Source organism: Narcine bancroftii, chromosome 3 (assembly GCF_036971445.1).
Source record: "Narcine bancroftii isolate sNarBan1 chromosome 3, sNarBan1.hap1, whole genome shotgun sequence".
Lineage (NCBI taxonomy): Eukaryota > Metazoa > Chordata > Chondrichthyes > Torpediniformes > Narcinidae > Narcine > Narcine bancroftii.
In genome coordinates this window covers 133871130-133893409 of record NC_091471.1, presented here as the reverse complement: position 1 = coordinate 133893409, position 22280 = coordinate 133871130, and the positions used below count along the sequence as shown (strand labels likewise).

At 37.5% G+C, this 22280-nt stretch overlaps 1 protein-coding gene across 6 annotated transcripts in view; it reads right to left on the bottom strand.

The window, feature by feature from the left end:
- Nucleotides 1-22280, bottom strand: part of kiaa1109 (KIAA1109 ortholog) — a 479529-nt gene that overhangs the window by 77116 nt on the left and 380133 nt on the right. For 5 of the 6 annotated variants that reach the window (XM_069925175.1, XM_069925177.1, XM_069925176.1 and 2 more), the window contains 8 exons: nt 18598-18707; nt 16514-16610; nt 14959-15021; nt 13340-13578; nt 11133-11357; nt 9182-9362; nt 1901-2090; nt 757-918 (listed from right to left, as the gene is read on the bottom strand). In XM_069925175.1, coding sequence (XP_069781276.1) covers nt 757-918; nt 1901-2090; nt 9182-9362; nt 11133-11357; nt 13340-13578; nt 14959-15021; nt 16514-16610; nt 18598-18707 — 1267 coding nt within the window. The remainder of the gene's footprint in view (nt 1-756; nt 919-1900; nt 2091-9181; nt 9363-11132; nt 11358-13339; nt 13579-14958; nt 15022-16513; nt 16611-18597; nt 18708-22280) is intronic. The other variant, XM_069925178.1, reaches the window with a different exon arrangement.

Genomic DNA, 22280 nt, shown 5'->3' with positions numbered 1-22280 from the left:
CAGTCTGAAAGGTGACCTGAAAGAAAGAGGATCATCTGGAGAACCCTTAAGGGGGAAAGTTTTGTCAGCAAGACTGATTGAGAAGGAATTAGTTGCGGATGTCCTGGAAAAGGAATCTCTCTCTGAAAACCAGCAAGAACCCTCCTGAGTGGTAATCATTTGCCTGTTAAGCACCAAAGACTGGTGAACTTTGTTAATGCTAACTTCTGTGCACAGTACAAGAATTGCCTGCAACCAGTGAGGTTGGACTGTGATCGAAAGAACTTTTCTAATCTTAAATATACATTTACCCATACCTGAGCTTAGTATTAGAGGTGGGATTAAGTAGTTAGGTTAAGTAAGTAGGTTAAGTAATAAGTTAAAGTTTAATTCTGTTTTCTTGTTCAAATATAATTAAAAACTACCTTTGTTTAAGTAACCCTGTGTTGTGGTGAATATCTATTGCTGCTGGTTTTTGGGGTCCTCTGGACTCTAACATTTTATTGCTCAAAATCATAAAGCAGTTTATATGTCATACTTTGAATATCACCTTCTTGAAGCTAGGTACAAATATGAAGGAAGAGAGAAGGATAGTATAGAATTGGTAAAATTAAAGATCAAGGATAATATGTGTGAGGGTTGAATATGACACTTTGGAACAATGCATTGATATTCATCTTATTAGTAAATGTAGAAGGCATAAACTAGTAGCCAGTAGAGTGTCAACTATCATTTTCACATTTATATCGACAGAAGGCATTTTATTTTATGAGATACCTGTATAATTTCTTTCAATTGGAGTGATGGGAATAGTTTCCAGAGCTTTTTCCAGGAAGTCTAACAGACAAGGACTAATAACCATTTCTTCTGGAAGGGATTGCAAAGCAACCCAACCATAAAGTTTTGCAGTTTTCACACCTCCACTTCCTTTCCCTTTAGCTGCAAGAGACATTAAGTGTTTTTAAATTAAATTTTTAACTTTGTTTTAAATTTAGACATACAGCAAAGTAACAGGCCATTTTGGTTTCAAGCCTGTGCAACCTAATTACACCAATCAACCTACAACCCTGGTATATTTTGAACGGTAAGAAGAAAATGGTGCACTCCGAGGAAACCCATACAGACTCAGGGAGAACATACAAACTCCTTACAGACGGAGATGGATTTGAACCCAGGTTTCTGGCACTATAACAGTGTTGCACTAACTGCTACGCTAACCGTACTGCCCTAGCAAACAGTTAATGCAAGATAAACCATGGTGTTCTTTGAATACATTATGATAATATTTTTCTACAATTCTGGTAAAGCAGAAAATTTTTGAAAGCTTTATCTGTTAGAATTTTAAAATATTTTTTATTAATTGTGTTGACCATCTTGTTGTCCTGACAATCTGCAGCACCTAGAATGTTGAAACATGTTAAAGTGATTAAGCTAAAGGTAAAAAGGTAAAGGTTCCATTATTGTCACATAATACTACATTTAGAATGCAAGATACATGAAATTCTTTAATTCTGTCTATCATAAGGAAGACAGAGAGTCGCCACTTTGACCAGTGCCCCTCATGGAAATGAGGCCCCACCGAGGAATGAACTTGCGACCCCTGGTTATACAACAGAACAATACAAAAAATAGCCAGAATGAAATTTATAATAGTTTTCTATCTTCATCCCTGCTTATACATTCATTTAAAACCCATATCAAACAAAATTTTACCTGTACAATAGGGCAAATCCTCACTATCGATTAAGAATGCCATGCTCTTTCCTACTGTGCCATGTGTCCTGTCCATTATTTTCAGTGAGTATTTTCATAATCTTATTAAATTATCTATTAATTTTATTTTAAAAGATATTCATTCCATAATATAGCCTCAAACATAGAAGAACAAAGGTTGTGTTTATATAGGGAAAGGTGTAAATACCTGATGGTATTGGTGGAGGTTGGGGAGGAAGCAAGAGCGTAACCTTGTTGTGGGTCGCGGTAGATTGAGAAGGAAGACCCACATCTTTCATTCCAAACAGTTTTGATTCCTTAGAAAGAGTTCGTGGCAAAGACGATCCTCTGGAAGTGTTTGGTGAATCAGTCTTCAGTGTTTTGGAATTATAGTGCAGCTGTTAAAAAGGTTACAATGACCAGAAATATTTTACTCAAACTAAAACCATTATAAAATTTATCATTCAAAAACATTAATGAAAAGTGCCATAGCCTGATGATGTGTCAAAAGTTTTCTCAGCTGTTTTGTAGTCATGGTTGGTTCCTCAACTAATGGGATATATAGACAAGATCCAGTTGCTGTTAACTAACGATCAGAAACACTTGAAACTATCACATTGTGTGAAAAGGTCAGTGATGGGAGTGAACAGTTCATTCTTACATCAATGATGTTGAACAGCTCATTGTTATTGTTTTGTTTGTATTTATTTGTTGCAAGAATAGCACCTTTTTCAGAGGTCTGTCCAACGAAGAAAAGGCTGTGGATGCTGTCTACATGGATTTTAGTAAGGCCTTTGACGATCCCGCATGGGAGGTTAGTCAGGAAGGTCCAGATGCTAGGTATTCATGATAGTGATGTACCTCGGGGATCAGTGCTGGGACTATTGTTGTTTGTTATCTATATCAATGATCCGGATGATAATGTGGTAAATCGGATCAGCAGGTTTACAGGTGACACGAAGACTGGAGGTGTTGTGGACAGCGAAGAAGGTTTTCAAAACTTGCAGAGGGATCTAGACCAGCAGGAAAAATAGGATGAAAAAATGGCAGGTGGAATTTAATGCAGACAAGTGTGAGGTGTTGCATTTTGGAAGGACAAGCCAAGAAAGGACATACAAGTAGATGGTAGAGCATTGAGGAGTGTGGTAGAATAGAGAGATCTGGGAAAACAGATATATAATTCCTTGAAAGTGAAGCCATAGATGGATTATGATTGTAAAGCGAGCTTTTGGCATATTGGCCTTCATAAATCAAAGTATTGAGTACAGGAGTTGGGATATTATGTTAAAGTTGTATAAGACATTGGTAAAGCCAAATTTGAAGTATTGTGTGGAGATTTGGTCACCTAACTACAGAAAAGATATCAATAAGATAGAAAGAGTGCAGAGAAGATTTACTGTTTCCTAGACTTCAGGAACTAATTACAGGGAAAGGTAAAACAGGTTAGGGCTTTATTCCCTGAAGAATGAGGGGAGTTTTGATAGAGGTTTTTAAAATTATGAGGGGTATAGACAGAGTAAATGTAAATAGGCTTTCTCCACTAATAGTAGGTGAGATATAAACCAGAGGACATGGGTTAAGAGTGAAAGGGGAAATGTTTATGGGGAACCTTTACACACAGAGAGTGGTGGGAGTGTGGAATGAACTGCCAACTGAAATGGTGAATGTGGGCTCAATTTTAACATTTTAGAAGAATTTGGACAGGTACATGGATGGGAGAAGTATGGAGGGCTATGGACTAGGTTCAGGCCAGTGGGACTAGGCAAAAAAAAAGGTTCAGCACAGACTAGAAGGGCCAAATAAGCCTGTTTCTGTGCTGTAATGTTCCATGGTTCTCATGAAGTTTAGACCCTTAGAAGATGAGAAGGGAGAATTAATATGGATGATGAGGAAATGCCTGAGGCTTTGAAGGACTATTTTGTGTCAGTATTCACAGTGGATGACCTGGATGTAATAGCTATCACTAAAGAGGTCATACTTAGAAAACTTGAGGATATAAAGACACATAATCCCCTGCTCCTGAAAGAAATGGCAGAAGGTATAGTCAAGGCTTTAGTGATCATATACCAAAATTCTCTGGATTCTGGGCAGGTCCTAGTGGATTGGAAGATGGCAAATGTAATGCTACTACATAAAAAGGATGTAAGTGAAAGGCAGGGAATTATAGGTGAGTTAGAGCAATGTCTACAGTTCGGAAAATGCTTGAAGCTATCATTAAAGAAGAAATAGAGAGGCATCTGGGGAGAAATTGATCCATCAGGCAGATGCAGCTTGGATACAGTCAAGGCAGTTCCTCTTTGACAAATATACTGAAGTTCTTTGAGGATATAATGAGTGCGGTAGATATAGAGGGGAGCAGATGAATATTGTTGACCTAGATTTTCAGAAGGCATTCGATAAAGTGCCACATAAAAGACTCGTACAGAAGATATAAGGATGCATGGAATTGCAGGTAATGTATTAGCATAGACAGAGGATTAGTTACCCAATAGAAAGCAGAGTTGGGGTGCAGGGGTGTCTTTTTGGTTGGCTATTGGTGGTGAACTGGGTGCTACAGGGGTCGGTGCTGGGTTCATGGTATACATAAATAATCTGGAAGTATGGACAAAGTGTGATGTATCTCAATTTGCTGATGACACTAAATTGAGTGGAAAAGCAAATTATGCAGAGGATATGGAAATCTGCAGAGAGATAGATAGGTTGTGAGTGGGAAAAGGTCTGGCAGATGGAGTACAATGTTGGTAAATGTGAGGTTATCCACTTTGGAAAGAAAAATGGAAAATCAGAATATTATTTAAATAGTGAGCAATTGTAGCTTGCTACCATGCTGAGGACTTAGGAGTGCTTATACATGAATCGCAAAAGCTTGGTTTGCATTGCGAGAAAGATTCAATTTAAGAGTAGGGAGGTTATGCTGCATCTGTACAAAGTACTGCTGAGACTGCATCTGGAGTACTGCGTGCCTGATTTGAGGAAGGATGCATTGGCTTTGGAGGTGGTGCAATCAGGTTGATTCCAAGGATGAAGGGGTTGGCCTATGAGAAGAGATTGAGTCATAATGAAGGTGGATGATATAAAAACATATAAAATTATGAAAGGCATAGATAAGATTAAGGTAGGCAAGTGGCTTCATTTGGTAGGGGAGACCAGATCTAAGGGACATAGCCTCAAGATTCAGGGTAGTAAATTTAGGACAAAGATGAGGATGAACTGCTTTTCCCAGAAGGTGGTGAATCTATGGAATTCACTGCCCATTGTGAGTATATAGATATATTTTTGGGAGATAAATTGGGAAAGGTTTGTTAGAGTTGGTTACATACAAACACTTTAAAACAGATCTTATTTGAAATACTGGAGCTCTGCTAATGCTAGACATATCGACTCCACAGCTTTTGCAAGAGCTTTGGAGAGTGCCCAAGATAGTTCACTAATGGATTGTTGTTTACAAAAGGCAACAGCTGAAAGATCTTGTTGGAGCCACCTTTGGTCTGGAGTAGAGCTTGCTGTTCTAAGAGGATCATGTGGTATTGCAAGCTCCATCCTCAACATCCATTGGAGCGCTTTCATCCCTAACGTCGAAGTACTCGAGATGGCAGAGGTCGACAGCGTCGAATCCACGCTGCTGAAGATCCAACTGCGCTGGGTAGGTCACGTTTCCAGAATGGAGGACCATCGCCTTCCCAAGATCGTGTTATATGGCGAGCTCTCCACTGGCCACCGTGACAGAGGTGCACCAAAGAAGAGGTACAAGGACTGCCTAAAGAAATCTCTTGGTGCCTGCCACATTGACCACCGCCAGTGGGCTGATATCACCTCCAACCATGCATCTTGGCGCCTCACAGTTCGGCGGGCAGCAACCTCCTTTGAAGAAGACCGCAGAGCCCACCTCACTGACAAAGGAGGAAAAACCCAACACCCAACCCCAACCAACCAATTTTCCCCTGCAGCCGCTGCAACCGTGTCTGCCTGTCCCGCATCGGACTTGTCAGCCACCAACGAGCCTGCAGCTGACGTGGACATTACCCTTCCATAAATCTTCGTCCGCGAAGCCAAGCCAAAGAACAAAGAAGAGAGTCAAACAGTTTTTCTCTCAGAGAAAGAGATCACTTCTGCAGTGTTACAGTCAGTGACAGAAGCTGGGACTGGAACGGGAAAAGCTGGTAAGCTTGTGGAAAGCCCCATTTGGAAGACGGCCTTGTCAAAGCCCTTGTGGTTCATGCAAGAGGAGAGGACTGGCTGTCTAATGTTTCACTTGGAATAAGTGAAACAAAAAGGAACTCTGTGGTGACATGAAAGAAAGAGGTTATCATCTGGAGAACCCTGAGGTGGCAGGTTTTGTCAGTTAGACACTGAAGTGGTTGATGGAAGTACATCAGTTGTGGATGTCCTGGAACAACAAATCTCTCTGAAAACTGACAAGAACCTTCCTCAGCAGTAATCTTTTACCTTTCAAGTACAAAAGCCTGGTGAACTTAATAAATGTTAAATTCTGTGTACAGTATAAGAATTGCCTGCAATCAGTGAACTTGGAGGAATGAGAAGTGAGATTGGACTGTGAACCAAAGAACTTTTCGGAACTTATACACACATGTGCGCTTAGAATTAGGAGGGGGTTAAGTTAGTTAAGTTAAAATGTGATTTTGTTTTCATGTTTGAAGATAATTAAAAGCAATCTTTAAGTAACCATTTGTCTTGGTGAATATCAATTGCTGCTGAGTTTATAGGTCCTCTGGGCTCGTAACACCATTGATGCAGTGGAGGCAACTTCAGTAAATATATTTAAGACAAGTTTAGATAGATTTCTACATAGTAAGGGAATTAAGGGATGTGAGGAAAAGGCAGATAGGTGAAGATGAGCCTGTCATCAGATCAGTCACTGACTGGCTGAACAGGTTTGATGAGCCAGATTGCCTACTCCTGCTCCTATTTCATAAGTTCCTATGTTGACGTGAAACACAGCAAGTCACATAGCATCCAGTGGAAGTAAGGGTAGGTAACCAATGTTTCAAGCAGTCAGCTGTTTGCAGGTCAGTTTGCTTTGAACTTTAATGATTGCTCACATCCACAGTGATGAAGTGTTTTGTGAGGCGATTGTTGAAGCATATCAGCTCCTGTCTGAGCGATGACATGGATCTGTTCCAATTTGTCTACTGCAGTAGTAGGCCTATGGCAGATGCCATCTCACTGGCTCTGCACAAAACCCTGGAACACTCGGCAGCAAAACTGCATACATCAGGAAGCTCTTTATCGACTAGTTTGGCTTTCAGCTCTATCATCCCCTCAAAACTAATCATCAAACTCCAAGACCTGGGTCTCAATATCCCATTGAAGCATTGGATCCTGGATTACCTCACCTCCATACCAGTGTAGATTAGCAACCAGTGCAGATTAGCAAGAACATCTTCAACACAACCTCCATCAGTATTGGAGCACCACAGGGCTGCGTACTTAGCCCCCTATTCTACTCGCTTTACAACTATGACAGTGTGGCTTGGTATGACAACATCACCATCTACAAATTTGCTGAAAATACCACGGTAATGAGTTCTATAAAAAAGTGGCGATAAGTCAGAATACAGGAAGGAGATTGAAAACTTAGTTGAACAGTGTACGAACAACAACCTCTCACTCACTGACACCAAGACCAAGTAGCTGATTGTGGAAGGGAAAACCAGAGGTGGACAATCCAGTGATCAGAGGTGGAGATGGTGAGCAGATTTAAATTCCTGGGAGTCACTATCATGGAGGACATACTAATTTCATAGTGAAGAAAGCACATCAGCACCTCCAACTACTCAGGAGTTTGCGGGGGTTCAGTAAAACATTAGAACCTTGCTAAACTTCAACAGATGTGTAGTGGAAAGTGTGCTGATTGGCTGCATCACAGCCTGCTGTGGGGGCAGCAATGCCCCTGAGCAGAAAGCCCTACAAAAGCTGGTGGTCACAGTCCAGTACATCACAGGGAACAATCTTGCCATTATCGAGAATATCTACATGGAACACAGTAGAAATCATCAAGGATCCACACCACACATAAAATGATCTGTTCTCACTGTTGCCATCAAGAAAGAGGTATAGGTGCCATAAAATTCGCACCACCAGGTTTAGGAACAGCTGCTACCCCTCCACCATCAGACCCCTCAACAACAAACTCACCATTTTCATTTTCAATTTACTTTAACTTTTAAAATATTTATTTATACGTTTTGAAAAAATATTTGAACTACTTTCAGACTTTAAATGATCAGAAATATTTAAAAATAGTTCAAAAGTCATTGACAATTAAGGGTGGGCAATTGGGTGGAAACTGTCAGTGGCAAATCTGGGCAATGGATTTTATAAAGCCCAATGTAGATATATTGAAGATCCTATTTCAAACCCAAATATCTAATAATAACCAGCCTTTATTAAATATAGATCAAGCAATTCATATTTCTTTTTGTGACGGGCTCAGAGGACCCCAAAACCCAGCAGCAATATAAATTCACCAAGACAAATGGTTACTTAAACAAAAGTTACTTTTAATATTCTTTAAATACAAAAACAGGATCAAACTTTAACTTATTACTATGAACTTAACTTAGCCCCCTTCTAATTCTAAGTGCTTGAGTATGTAATATGTGTAAAGTTCAGAGAAGTTCTTTGATTCACAGGCCAATCTCACTTCTCCACGTCCTTATACTGTGCATAGAATTTAACACTTATGAATCTTCACTAGGCTTTGGTGCTTGAAAGGTAAATGGTTACCACTCAGGAAGGTTTTTGTTGGTTTTCAGAGAGATTTGTTGCTTGTTGGACAAACTGATTCCTTCCGATCTGCCACTTCAATGTCTTGCTGAAGAAACTTGCCTTATCAGAGTTTTCCAGATGATAACTTCATTCTTTCATGTCACCAGAGTTCCTTTTCTGTTTCCCTTATCTCAGGTGAAATATTATGCAGTTAGCCATCTCCTCTTGTTTGGACCACAAGGGCATTAAACAGGCTGAACTAAGAACTCACAACCTAACTTCAAAATGGAGTTTCAAACAGGCTTCCAAAAGCCACTGCAGAAAACCAGCAGTCTCTCTCTCTCTGTTTGGTTCTCTCTGCTCGCAAAACCACATGATCTTCCTAGAACACCAAACTGCCTTCAGATAGACTGTGGCACCAGACCCAATCTTCTGACTCCGTTCACTTGTTGCTTTCCAAAACAATAATCTATTACTCCACAGCATGTCCAATTACCACCTAGTTGTGAAGTCCTTCAGCAAAGCAGTTTCCATTGTCTTTACAAAGGCACTGGGAACCTAGACTGTCTGGCTTGAGCAGAGCTTCGGCATTTTAAACTGGGTTGTTAAGTGTTTGTGTTTGTTTGTGACCCACACTACTCCCACAATCTATCAACTTCAAAAAAAAATCTATACCTAATATAAAATACATCATAATATGTCACATTTTCCACAAGTAAAATTTAGAAGTAAATCTTTATCATAAGGATGTGATTATTACCTTTACATCAACTCCTGGAATGTAAAAAACTGTAGTTTCAAATTCTGTCGTCTTGGTTTGAAGAGTATGGGGTACTTTTTTCCCACCTGATATATGTGTAGTTGATGTATAATTTTGATGAGGTTTTTTCTTCTTTGGAGGAGTATCTTGGTCCAAATTTTTAAAATTCTTTTCAATATTTCTGTACAAATAAACAATTAATTTACCAATTTCATAATTCTACACTGTGATGTTTTAGGCAATTAAAATTTAAAGATTTACTATGTACTTTATTAAGCTGTTTTAACATGAAACTTCAAAAAAATTAAATTGAAAATGGCAGCAAAACAACAAAATACACTTGTTTGGAACACTCAATGCAATAAAAAGTTGAAAGATGCTTCAGACACCAAATGTGACACCAAATCACAGAAGAAAACATTAGTACAGTTAATAGGAGTAAAACACGAAAGTCTGCACTTCTCAAAATGCAAATAAATCCTACTCCTAAAAATCTTCTCAAATAGCTATTGATGCCAGAGTTCCTGGCCAAAGATTTGCTGGATTTGACAAGGTGACACACATGGGCTGCTTAACAACATGCAATTTCATTAAAGGTTACTAGCATGGGTAGAGCATTGGCTGATCAGAAGGAAACAGTGGGAATAAAGGGATCCTATTCTGGTTGGCTACCAGTTACCAGTGGTGTTCTGCAGGGGCTGGTGTTAGGTCACTTTTTACTTTTTACGTTAATTATATAGATTGTGAAATAAATAGTTTTGTGACCAAGTCTTCAAGATACAAAGATAGATGTAGAGGCAGGTAGTAATGAGGAAAAGAATAGGCTGCAGAGACTTAGATTAAGAGTATAGTCAAAGAAATAGCAAATGAAATACAATATTCAAAAGTGTACGGTCATACACTTTGGTAAAAGGAATAAAAGGGCACACTATAACTTGAATGTGAAGAAAATTAAAAATTAGGAGGTGCAAAGGGTCTTACAATTTTTTTTGCAGGATTATCTGAAGGTTAAACTTTAGGTTGAGTCAGTGGTGATGAAGGCAAATGCAATGTTGGCATGCATACTAGAGGAATAGGATTCAAGAGCAGGGATGTGATGTTGAGGCTTTGTAAGGCATTGGGTTCCTTATTTAGGAAAGGATGTGTTGGCATTGAAGTATGATTCCTGGAATGAAGAGATTAGCAAATGAAGAACATTTGACTGCTCTTGAACTGTCCTCCTTGGAGTTCAGAACAAGAGAGGGTAACTCGTTGAAGCATTTCAAGTGTTGAAAAATCTGGACAGTCAATGTGCCAAAGTTGTTTCTCATGGTAGGGGAGTCAAGTACAAGAGGGCAGAACAGAATTAAAGGGTGCCCATTCAAAACAGAGATGCGGAGGAATTTCTTTGGCCAGGGAGTGATGAACCTCTGAAATTTGCCACTATGGGTAGATATGGAGGCCAAGTTGTTGGGTGCATTTAAGGTAGAGTTTGATAGGTATCTGAATAATTAGGGTATCAAAGACTATGGGGGAAAGGCAAAGGAGTGGGGCTGAGTAGGAGAATGGATCAGCTCATGATGAAATGTCAGAACGGACTCGGTGGGCTGAATGGCCTCTTCCTTCTCCTGTATCTTATGGTCTGATTATCCTTAATGCCCTTTTGAAACTAGGGAACAATACGGGCTATTTTGCAGTCCTCTGAGACTTCACCTACGGCCATATCACCAGGTGATCTCAAAGATCACCAATTCCCCAGATCTCCAGTTGTTAGTGCCACATCAACTTTAGCACATATTTACAAAAACGTACACTGTAAAATAGTTGAGTGCAGAGGAACAATGGGAAATGTCTAATTAGGCCAATCTTTTAATTAACTTTATTCACAGGAAACAAACTGGCTGAAAACCAGATATGTTTATGTGACTGAAGTATTTTACAAATCAAATCGTGTAATGGAGGGTTGACTTACCTTTTCAGGTTTAATTCTTCATGTTCTATTTGTTGAGGCTGCTGTGTAGTTGGGTGCAATACGCATTTCCCACTTTCAATTTCAACTCTAACATCAAGTTCAAAATCAATGTTCCTTTCTGTTGTTGCTGTTAGAGAATTTCTGCTCATTGCTGCTGATGGCCATCGATCACTAAAAAGTTGCTGGACTGCAGCAAAGCCAGGAGACTTCTTGCGCACACTATGTCTGCAGAATGATCAAAAGAGTTAACTTCATACTTGAAACATAGAATCCAAAATATTCATTAACTGATTTTCCTCTCATTTTCATCTTTCCCTCCTCTCCTTCCTGTGCATCTACTAATTAAACTTTCTAAACACACAATCTAAATTTATCTTTGATTACATTGAATAGGCATCAAATCCTGCAGTGAGCATGAACCAGGTTTGCTGAAGGCCTGTGCCCTGGTAACCATATCTTTAGAGTCTTCATTGTCCCAGAAATCCAAATTTAAGTTTCATTTATTGAACAATTTAACTTCAATCAATTTATTATTCGAGTTACATGTTATGTCTGTTTCCATTGTCATAAAGAGCCACAGCCAAAAATAGGTTGAGAATGGTTGGTTTAGTATATCAGTACCTCACCTGTGGATAAAGATGATGCAAATATATCTACCAGGGCCCCTGTATTTTACTTCCTTAGCTTTCTACAATGATCTAGAATCATTTGATCAGCTCTTGATCATGCATTTTAAGACTTTGCAGGTGACACCAAAATAGGTGGTACAGTGGAGAGTGAAGAAAATTGTATGGAAGTACAACAGGGGAAGTTGGCCAAGGAATAGCAGATGCAATTTAACTCAAACAGGTACTAGGTGTTGCATTTTCCAAAGATAAACCAGGGCAGGGATTACACTGTAAATTGTAGGACCCTGGCTAGTGCTGTAGAACAGAGGCATCAGGCTACAGGTAAATGGTTTCATGCAAGTGGCAACACAGATAGTCAGGGTGGTGAAGGAAGCATTTGACACATTTGCCTTCATCAGTCAGGCCATTTTTTTCAACTGTACAAGGTATTGATGAGACCACACTTGGACTATTATGCACAGTTCTAGTCAATCAGCTTTATGTAAAATGCCATTCAGCTAAAAAGGATGCCAACATCAACTAGTTTCTCACTATTCAAGATTTTATTGTATTCAGGTTCACAACTTCCCACATTGTACTCCATTTGATGCTTTCTTACCTACTCAATTTTTTATATGTTCTTTAAAGACATTTTATGGCTCACTCTCCCACTTTGGACTAAACTTTGATAGATATAGGGCAGGGTGTAAATGAATTAAAAGTATTGATTATAATTCAATGAGCTCTCCTTACTGACCATGTGGCACCCTATAAGTAATCACCCATCAAATGAATGATTCATTCCCATTGTCTATTTTTCTACCGTGGAGAGCATTCTGGGTAGTTGTATCACTGTCAGGTATGGAGGTGCCAACGCTCAGGAAAAACACCAGAAGGTTGTTAGTTCGGCCTGTAACATCACGGACACCAGTCTTCACTCCATTGAGGACATCTACAAGAAGTGGTGTCTTAATAAAGCAGTCTCTATCCTCAAGTACCCCTGCCACCTAGGCCATACCCTCATCACTCTGCTACCTTGAGAAAAAGATACAGGAGACTCTGAGGACGAACACTCAGTGGCACAAGGACAGTTACTTCCCATCTACCATCAGATTTCTGGATGAACACAATGAACCACAGACACTATCTTACATTATATTTTTCTTTCTCTTGCACTTTTTTATTTCATTTAAAATGTGGTTATAGAAATATTTACACACTGAGATGCCTGCTGAAAAACAACAAATTTTGTGACATGATCATGACCAATAAATTCTGATTCTTTAGCCTAATCTGATTATCAACTTAACTGCTTCTCTTACTATGCAAAGAACTTAAAATTATAATATAAATTTGCTGCAATTTTAATATTTAACTCTGTAATCAACCATTAGCACCATGGAACACTACAGCATAGAAACAAGCTTTTCAACTCATCCTCTTAACCTGGGGATTACATGCAACTACTTAAGATGAACTGGGAAACAAATTAAATATATTTGTCCCAATGATGGTTCAAATGAGATTCTGTGCCTAGATATAGATTCTGAAACAAATTAAAATATTTGTAAACAAATTACTATAAAGAAAAATGCTTACGGTGTTCTCCTCACATATTGCGTTTTTTCTTTATCATACTCTTCGTCCCGGTCAGATTCTTCACTAGAAGATGTCAAACTATCATCACGTTTTGCATCATCAAGCTGGAAGGCAAGTCTTTGTTGAACAATACGTGGGGTGTTAGGTGAACTAAACACTGAATGTTCACTGATGGGTGAAAAATGAGATGGAGTATCAACGGTGACTGATAACAGATCCAGTTCTGTCTCCTCGGGGAACTAATGCCATAAAAAATGAAGAAGTTCACAATTATTTTTATGTTATATGCACTTATGGTTAAGCTACAGTATTCGTTTGAATTAGAACCAATTACCATCTTGAGCAGACAGAATGGCTTTTGTAATATGAAATGAGAAATGCTGCATTAGGCAAATTAATCAACATAGACATCCTTTAAAATTGAAACTGTGGAAGAAATCTTCTGCCTAAGATAGATAAAGCACTAGAACTATGAAGCCACTAAATTACTCCAAAGACCCTGGAAATGATCTTCTCCATTCAATGTAATCTTATATTTGTGTTCCTGAGTACAAGTACTTTCACTGAAAGGTACTCCAGAGAGGAATTGAAGATGCACTCTACTTATCTCTGTGAATTGAAGATTATGATAATTTCTCCTAAAAGCAATTGTATTCACCCAGTGCTGCTTACTTCAATTGCAACTATCACGAAGTAGGAAACAAGACCAACACCATTGTTGGAAATGGAAAGTCAGTCTCCAAAAAACAGGAACCTGAACTGATTTCTGAAGGGCAACAATGATATTAAATATGTACTTTCCATCCTTTATTAGAAGACCATCTGGCCATGAGGGACTATGCTTTCAACAATTTAGCAAGGTAGATTTCTCAGTTTATTATTTTTTTCCTCCTCATGCATTAAAGACCAATTACAAATCTCTTACTACCCTTGAGGAATTCTGGAAAGTTCTCAAATAATTTTTCAGAAATGTAGCACTATATTCCTACGATAGACTTTTTCAAAATTAATTAATAAAAAATAAAATTTAGCATCCAATGAAATTTAATTTTTGCATTATTATTTGAGTAGAGGTCTCAACTTTCATTAGAATAACAGCCATAGGTATTTCCTTCATCCTGTATGAAGATAGACATGAAGATAGAGATGAATATTAATGAAGCAAATTCAGCACAAATTAAAATTGCCTGTAGATTAAAGAAAAGGGTGGGTTAGTTAAGGAAAAGTGCAATACAAGTTCAGTAACACTGGAGGAGAGTGACTAAGATCAGACTTTGAATATACTGTACTATTAAATCAATCATCTGATCTATACAATAAAATTAATTCCTCAGGTTTACATTTGAATCATTGTGCACCTTTAAAGCACTTGACTGGTTTTCAAACAACCACGACAAAATGTTTTAAGGTAATTTGCTAATCACCTGTTGTGATGCAAAAGTAGCCCAGTGATGTTCTCAACATTATTACTCGATTCTATTCAAAATACTGTGGGACAAGCTGTCACAATATATGTAGGATGTGAAACTGAACTTGCACAGTTTAAAGCTGATAGAATGTCAAGAGGGTTCTCCCATGAAGCAATTGATTTCATTGCAGAGCAGATTTTAAACTAGTACCTGAAAATACCCTTCCTTTGGAGTGCTGGCTTGCCTTGTTAGGGCCAAAGCTGTATCATTCAGCTTTAATGAAGTAAAAGGAAAATGTAGTTATATAATAATTTACAACATGCAATACTCTCATTAATTGTACATTATAAAAAGGAACTGGCATCTATTACCAAAACACTTGTGATAATTCAGATGTTGCAATCCACATCATTGTTTATAAAATATTCAGCTTTGTTCACCAGCATTATAATTACAGTTCCCCAAAATAACACAATTATCTGGTTGACTGAAAGTTGCCACATTTGTCTTTGATAATGATTGAAAATTAAGTTTGAATTATTCTGTCATATTCATAATGAATAGTTTAGAATTCTTTTACAACTTGAAAGGTCACTAATGTAGGACTTTTCTGTTTTTCTACATGAAAATGACTACGAGGGAAAAATGACGAAAAAACAGCGCTGATCTATGTAACAATTTTAATCATGAACCTATACAAACTTGCACACTAAATTCTATGAATTATTTATTACAGGTACCATATTCATGCGTACCTTCCCAAATGCTGCAAATACATTTTTAAAAATCCAATAATTAAATCCTATTTTCAGAACAATACAACCAACACATGAATGTACAAATTGTAATGACTTTGCGTATAGGAATAGGAAGAAGAGGGGTAGAGTAGGAGTGAAAGCAGAAGTTATACCTGCAATATAATTTGAACACTTCCATAAAAATAAATTTGATCATCATAATTTGATGACTTAATCTAAACAAACACTTTAATTTTGATATTGACTAGCTGACTTTCTATATTGTTGCTCATTTAATTACAATGACAATGCATATTTTTCTCTGAAAGATTAGAATTTGGATCCAGTTTTCTAGAAAACAATTAAAACCAATTTGGATATGCTATAAATCTAAACAACTGACTCATTATACTTTTTGTATATATCTGCCTTATTTACAGGTTTAAAACATGTCACCAATCATCTTTCTATTATTATGTGATCAACATCTCAGCTTGATGCTTGCTTTTTCTTCCTCTTTCAATATATAACCAAAATAAGCAAGTTGTAGCATTAATAATAGTTTAACTATTTTATTTATTTCCAATTAAACTTACAGTGGAAATTAAAAAGGCAAATGATTTGTGAATGTTATATTTTTAAATAGCATTAAAGCTTTAAAAAATTTATTCTCTTTAACAAAAATAAACAAATAGGAACACTATAATAATCCATAAACAAACTTGATGGGATAAATTAATTTTCTCCACTGCAGTCTTGTGATAAAATGACTTGATTTTTAAATATGTTTCAAAGGACACCACGAGAATTGAACAAAGAGGTCTCGATTTCGAAATTCCAATCCTAACTATATTTATATTTTGGGTTGGAGTTTTAAAAGTGAGATCGTCTCAAAAAGCCACAAGGTTCAATTTTCAGTGTGCAGTGTTCATTGCGGACTTTTCTTTTCAATAATCTTATTGATATAACATAGTTCAAAAGGCATTTTTTCCATCATCTCTGATTTTAAATCTTCTCAAAAGCCTTACCATTTCCTGTACTTTAAAAGTCACTCTTGGTCCTGCCCCAGGCATAGGTTGATCTGGAGTTTGGACTTCACCATCTTCCATCTCACTAGCTCTAGAACTGAAAGAAAATGTACGAGTACAACAAACACAAGGAATTATGCAGAGTACTGGTATTTGGTTAGTGTTTGGCAACCATTCCCAGGAAGAGCACAAATTAAATCAACCCCAGTAGGGGGTCAACATAAATAAGGAGAGGCATTACTGACATGCTACTGTGCCAGGAAACTGGTGTGAATTCCTTTGCTCTCTCTCCTTTAAGTGTGGCCTTTTAACTTGTTACAAAAAAAAATCTCTCAGCAGCGAGTAAGAGCTATTGCCAAACAAAGAGAGGATGAAGCAACAACTTCCATCACACCCCAAATGAGAACATTTGTAGGAATTGGAAGGTCTGTCAACACATTAATATATGTTGTTAGTCCCCAGCAATGACCAAGACTAAAAAGCACCAGCCAAAGTACAGCCCCATGCCTCTCAAGCTCAGTGTCCATGAAGCTCAACTTTAATTGCCCAAAATCAGCCTTCAGAGGCACTTCTTCACAGCAAGGCATGGGGGCAGGACTTTTCACCTGATTTCCAAAATAGCAACTGCGAAGGCAAGGGTTCACACCATGTTCCTTGCACAACAGTGTTACGATGCTCTGGACAGATACAAGTGCTGCATTGAACTCATGCTCTGCAGGGCAGCACGTAATAGGTACCAATGCATAAAATTATTTTAAACTTTTTTTTGGAAGGAACAACATTTTTTGGCACAACATTGAGGGCCAGAGGGCCTACACTGTACTGGATTGTTCTATGTTCCAAAATGAATATTAGATTGTGAATTTCACACAAACCAATAGCTGCATAAAAAAAAATCAATGGATGTTGGAAGAATTTAAATTTAATTTATTTTTTAATATAGAGATATAGCATGGTAACTGGCCCTTCCGATCAAATATACAATTAACCTATAAACACTATGTTTTCAGAGGGTGAGAGGAAACTGGAGCGCTCGGAAGAAACTCACGCGGTCATGGAGAGAACATATAAACTCCTTATAGTTAGCGCCAGATTCGAACCAGGGTTACTGGTGCTGTCATCACATTGCATAATCACTACGCTTACCGTAAATACTTTGGAATGAAGCTACTTACCATATACATTAGGAATCTCAGATAAATTGCTTTAAAATGCAAAATCAGCTATTATTTATAACTTTACCACATGCTTAACATGTTGATCTGAAATCTTTTCTTATAAGCAACTAGCCATATTAAAAATATGTTTAATTGATATTCCATGACAAACTTTAAATGTATTTATTGATTGATTTTGACAACAATCCAATATCTTATTTGAGGGTCTCACACACATCTATTAGGTCAACTACAGATTTCACTTTATAAATAGATCTTTATTGTTCTTTTCTCTGCACACAGTGCTTCATTCTTTTCAAACTATTTAGGTTCTGACTGATTGTAAATCTGAGGTGACATAACATAAAGCAATTAATTGACATAGATCACCTTTAAATAACAGGTGCACTATAAAAGATGCCTGGCTTAATTATTGGTATCATTTAGCTAACAATTGATCAGTGCAATTGCCTATTTTTTTAGGACAACCTAAAGATTAATAATGCTTTAATTGAAAGTGACATTGCCTTTTAAATACAAGAGGTTAAACAATAAATACATCATCATCATTACCATCTATTCCAAAATCATAGTGTAAAATCTTCAAAATTCATTGTTAATAATTAAACAAATATCCAATTTGGATCTTTTCATGTTATGCAAGATAAACAACCAAAGACAATTTTTTTTTAAAAAAAGGAAATATTCTAGTATCTTTAAAAAATCCTTTACCACAGCAGAAACAAACCAATTGCTTATTTTTTATGCTGTTGTTCATTGCATCATTGCACGTGAATAATACCTGGTTGCATCCCAGTTCCAACAAAGCAGCAGAAATTTAACTTTAAAATGCAGTTTACTGGTTACAATCACAGATGCCACATGAAAATCTCAACGTGCCACAAAGAAAAGGAAATGTATTCTCACCTGGTCCTTTCTGGTCTTCGCAAAGGTGGCCTTCCAGAGGATGAGATAGTTTTCGATCTGCTGTAACTTGGCTTGTAACCTAGACCCCATTTATCTTTAAGGGATGCAGCCTACAAAAAAAAACTTACACTTTGGAAATATATTGAAATAAAAAAATAAATAAAACATGATGACACCAAACTTTTTATGAACAGTTGTCATCTGATATTTTCACTGAATTTAATAGTGAAATCTATCTAGGCTAAACATGTTCTTTGTTTTTAAGCATTAACTCCATTGTTTTTGTTAAAATTCTGCACACTAATCAAAACATTTGATAATCACAAAGAACAAAGAAACCCTTATTGATCGACATTCTTCTATGGAGAATCACTGCCATTGTTGACTCTATTAACATATTATACATTTGAAGTACAAGTTCAAGTACAAATGTATAATATGTTATCTATTTTAAATAATTTATTTTATTATTTAAATTCCATTTTGACTTTTATAAATTTTAGGCAAAAGATGTAGCCCTGAATGATTCACGATCAAGTTTATTTATCATTTGACTGTTCCAGTACAAACTGAAGAATCAGTGTATTCTAGACAGAGTGCAAGGACAGTGCAAACACATATTCAGACATAACATACAAACAGATACACAGAACCTATGTACATTTTATATGTGTGTATATATATATATATATATGTATATGTGTGTATATATATATATATATAAAAAAAATAAATATTATTAATAAGTAGTAGATTCACGAAGATTTGTTTTAGAGATCATTCAGCAGTCTCACTGCCGTGGGAAGAAACTCCTTCTCAGTTTGATAGATCTAGCCCCAATACTTCAGTATCATATATACTTGTGTAATAGTTGAGTTTTTTGGACCAATTTCTGGGTCAAATTTGGGGGTCGGCTTTTACATGGGTTATGCTTTTGACTGCAGTAAGTACCTGCAAGTTTCAAGATGTTGGGAGCTTGGATGGCTGGGATGGATGGTAAATCTATTTTTAGTACGTTGGGAGCTCGGATGGGCAGGCGCCGGGGCCTAGGGAAGTGTCTTTGGCTGAGGCGTTGGGAGCTCTGGTGCGTGGATGACCATGCTGAGGATTATAGTTAGGGCATTTGAAGTCACAGTGGGCAGGCGCTGGGGCAAGGACCTGTGGTCAGAGCATTGGGAACTCTGGTGGGCGGGCGCAGCATTGGGAACTCTGGCGGATGGTCGTGGCGCTGGGAGCTCTGGTGGGCATTGGCAGCTGCAATATGCAGGTGGCCAAAGTGAGGATCCACTGTTGGGGGTGTCAGGAACTCCAATGGGCAGGTAGCCAGGGCATCTGGAGCTCCGATGGGTGGCCTCTTGGGGCGTCAGCAGCTCTGATGGGCAGCCAGCTCTGATGGACAACCAGTCAGGTAGTTGGCAGTTCTGATGGGCAGCTGGTCGGGGCAAGGATCCACGGAGGGGTGATAGGAACTATCACTACAGATGGCCAGTCAGGGCCAAAAAGGGGGGAGGGGGAGGATGGAGTCAACTATTACATGGGATTAACTACTACACGAGTATATACAGTATCTTTTTCCCTATTGGGACCCGGTAAATCACGTCATTGGGTGAGGAAAGTAGGGGGGAACCTCAATGATCTTCTCTGCCACTTTTATGGACCTTTGGAATGAACACCAATCCAATGCTGTACAGCAACTGTACCATACTGTGATGCAGGCAGCCAGGACACTCTCGATAGGGCTCCATATAAAGTTGACAGAATGGTGGCCGGCAGCCTTGGTCGCCTCAGCCTTGTGAGGAAGTGCAGTCGCTGTTGCACCTTTCTGACAAGTGAGAAGATGTTATGTGTCCAAGCTAGGTCACTTCTTGGTATTAATTCATGTATTCATAGAAAAATATCACATTTCCTGTTGGCCTCTATTATTGCCCAGAGACCCTTCCAGACACTCTTAGTTGCAAGTCAAACCTCAATTATAAGACCTATAAGCAATCACTTTCCATTTCTGTATTGAAACTCAATTCTACTTATATACAAGACTGTAGATTCCTTGACTGTATTAAAATATTATCTATCCAAAATAAGGTGGTAGGTGAGTTGCATTTCCATATCCATTCAAAAAATTGTGGCCTTGAGCACGTTTAATTCCAGTCTTGAATTTTGCATCCTTGCTACTTGTGCTATCTTCCCACTTGTGAACCCAAATTAGGTCTGACTGAATAAAATCATGGTTGATGCTTGAGATGTCATACTCCATTCTTACTTCAAATTAAGAGCTGTTTATTTTCATTTTAATAATATTTTCCAGCCTTGCTGAAAATGTGGGGTGAGAAATTCTTGAAACTCACTTGCTTACACTAGACAACAAAGATTTTTCTTACTGAACATTTTTGGGTGTTCCTTTTTTTGTTATTTTTTATTTGTCGCACTATGAACCATATCAACTAAAATATGTACAAATGTTTCTCATTAAATATACACAGTGACATTTTCCCTCTTTTCTTCCCCCCTTCCCTCCAAAACCAATAAATATTAATCATATAAAATACAATAAAGCAACTTCTTCACACAAAGGAAAAACAAAAATGGAGTAAACTTATTCATTTCCATGTACCATTGTTGTATTTTCAGGCTCTCTTCCATTTTCCAGGTTGACATTATACATTTTTTTGCTACTGCTAGGGCTATCATAATGAATCTTTTTTGGGCTCTATCCAGTTTGACCTTTACCTTTTATATTATTTAAAATAAAAATTTCTGGATTTTTTGGTATGTTGTTTTTTTGTGACTTTATTTAATATCTGATTTAGCTCTTCCCAAAAAACTGTTCACTTTTCTGCATGCCCAAATTGCATGTATTCTTGTTCCAATTTCTTGTTTACAGCAAAAGCATCTATCCGATATTGTTGGGTTCCACGCTTTTAATTTCTGAGGGGTAATATATAGCCTGTGCAACCAATTATATTGTATCATAGGTAGCCTTGTGTTTATTGTGTTCTTCATAGTTCCAGTACATAACACTTCCCATGTTTCGTTCTTTATCTCTATGTTTAAATCCTTTTCCCAGCTTTGTTTAGGTTTGTATCTTATTTCATCATTTTCCTTGCATTGCAGCTGAATGTACATGTTTGTTATAAATCTTTTAATTATCATTGTATCTGTAATTACATATTCAAAGCTGCTTCCTTCTGGTAGTCTCAATCTGTTTCCCAATTTGTCCTTTGAATACGCCTTCAATTGATGATATGCAAACATTGTTCCATGAGTTATTCCGTATTTGTCCTTCAACTATTCAAATGTTAATAAATTATTTCCCAAAAAACAATTTTCTAATCTCTTGATTGCTTTTCTCTCCCATTCTCTCAAAAATAAGTTGTCTATTGTAAAAGTGATTAGTGGATTTTGCATCAAAAAGACTTTAGGTATTTGGTAATTTAACTTTTTTCTTTCTACATATTTTAAGTAAATGATGCAGTACTGGTGAGTTGTTATATTGCACTAGCTTTTCATCCCATTTATAAAGTATATGCTCTGGTATCTTTTCTCCTATTTTATCTAGTTCTATCAGAGTCCAATCTGGTTTTTCCCTTGTCTGGTAAAAGTCTGATAAGTACCTTAATTGCGCAGCTCTGTAATAAATTTTGAAGTTTGGTAACTGCAATCTCTGTTAATTTGTTTAGCGCTAC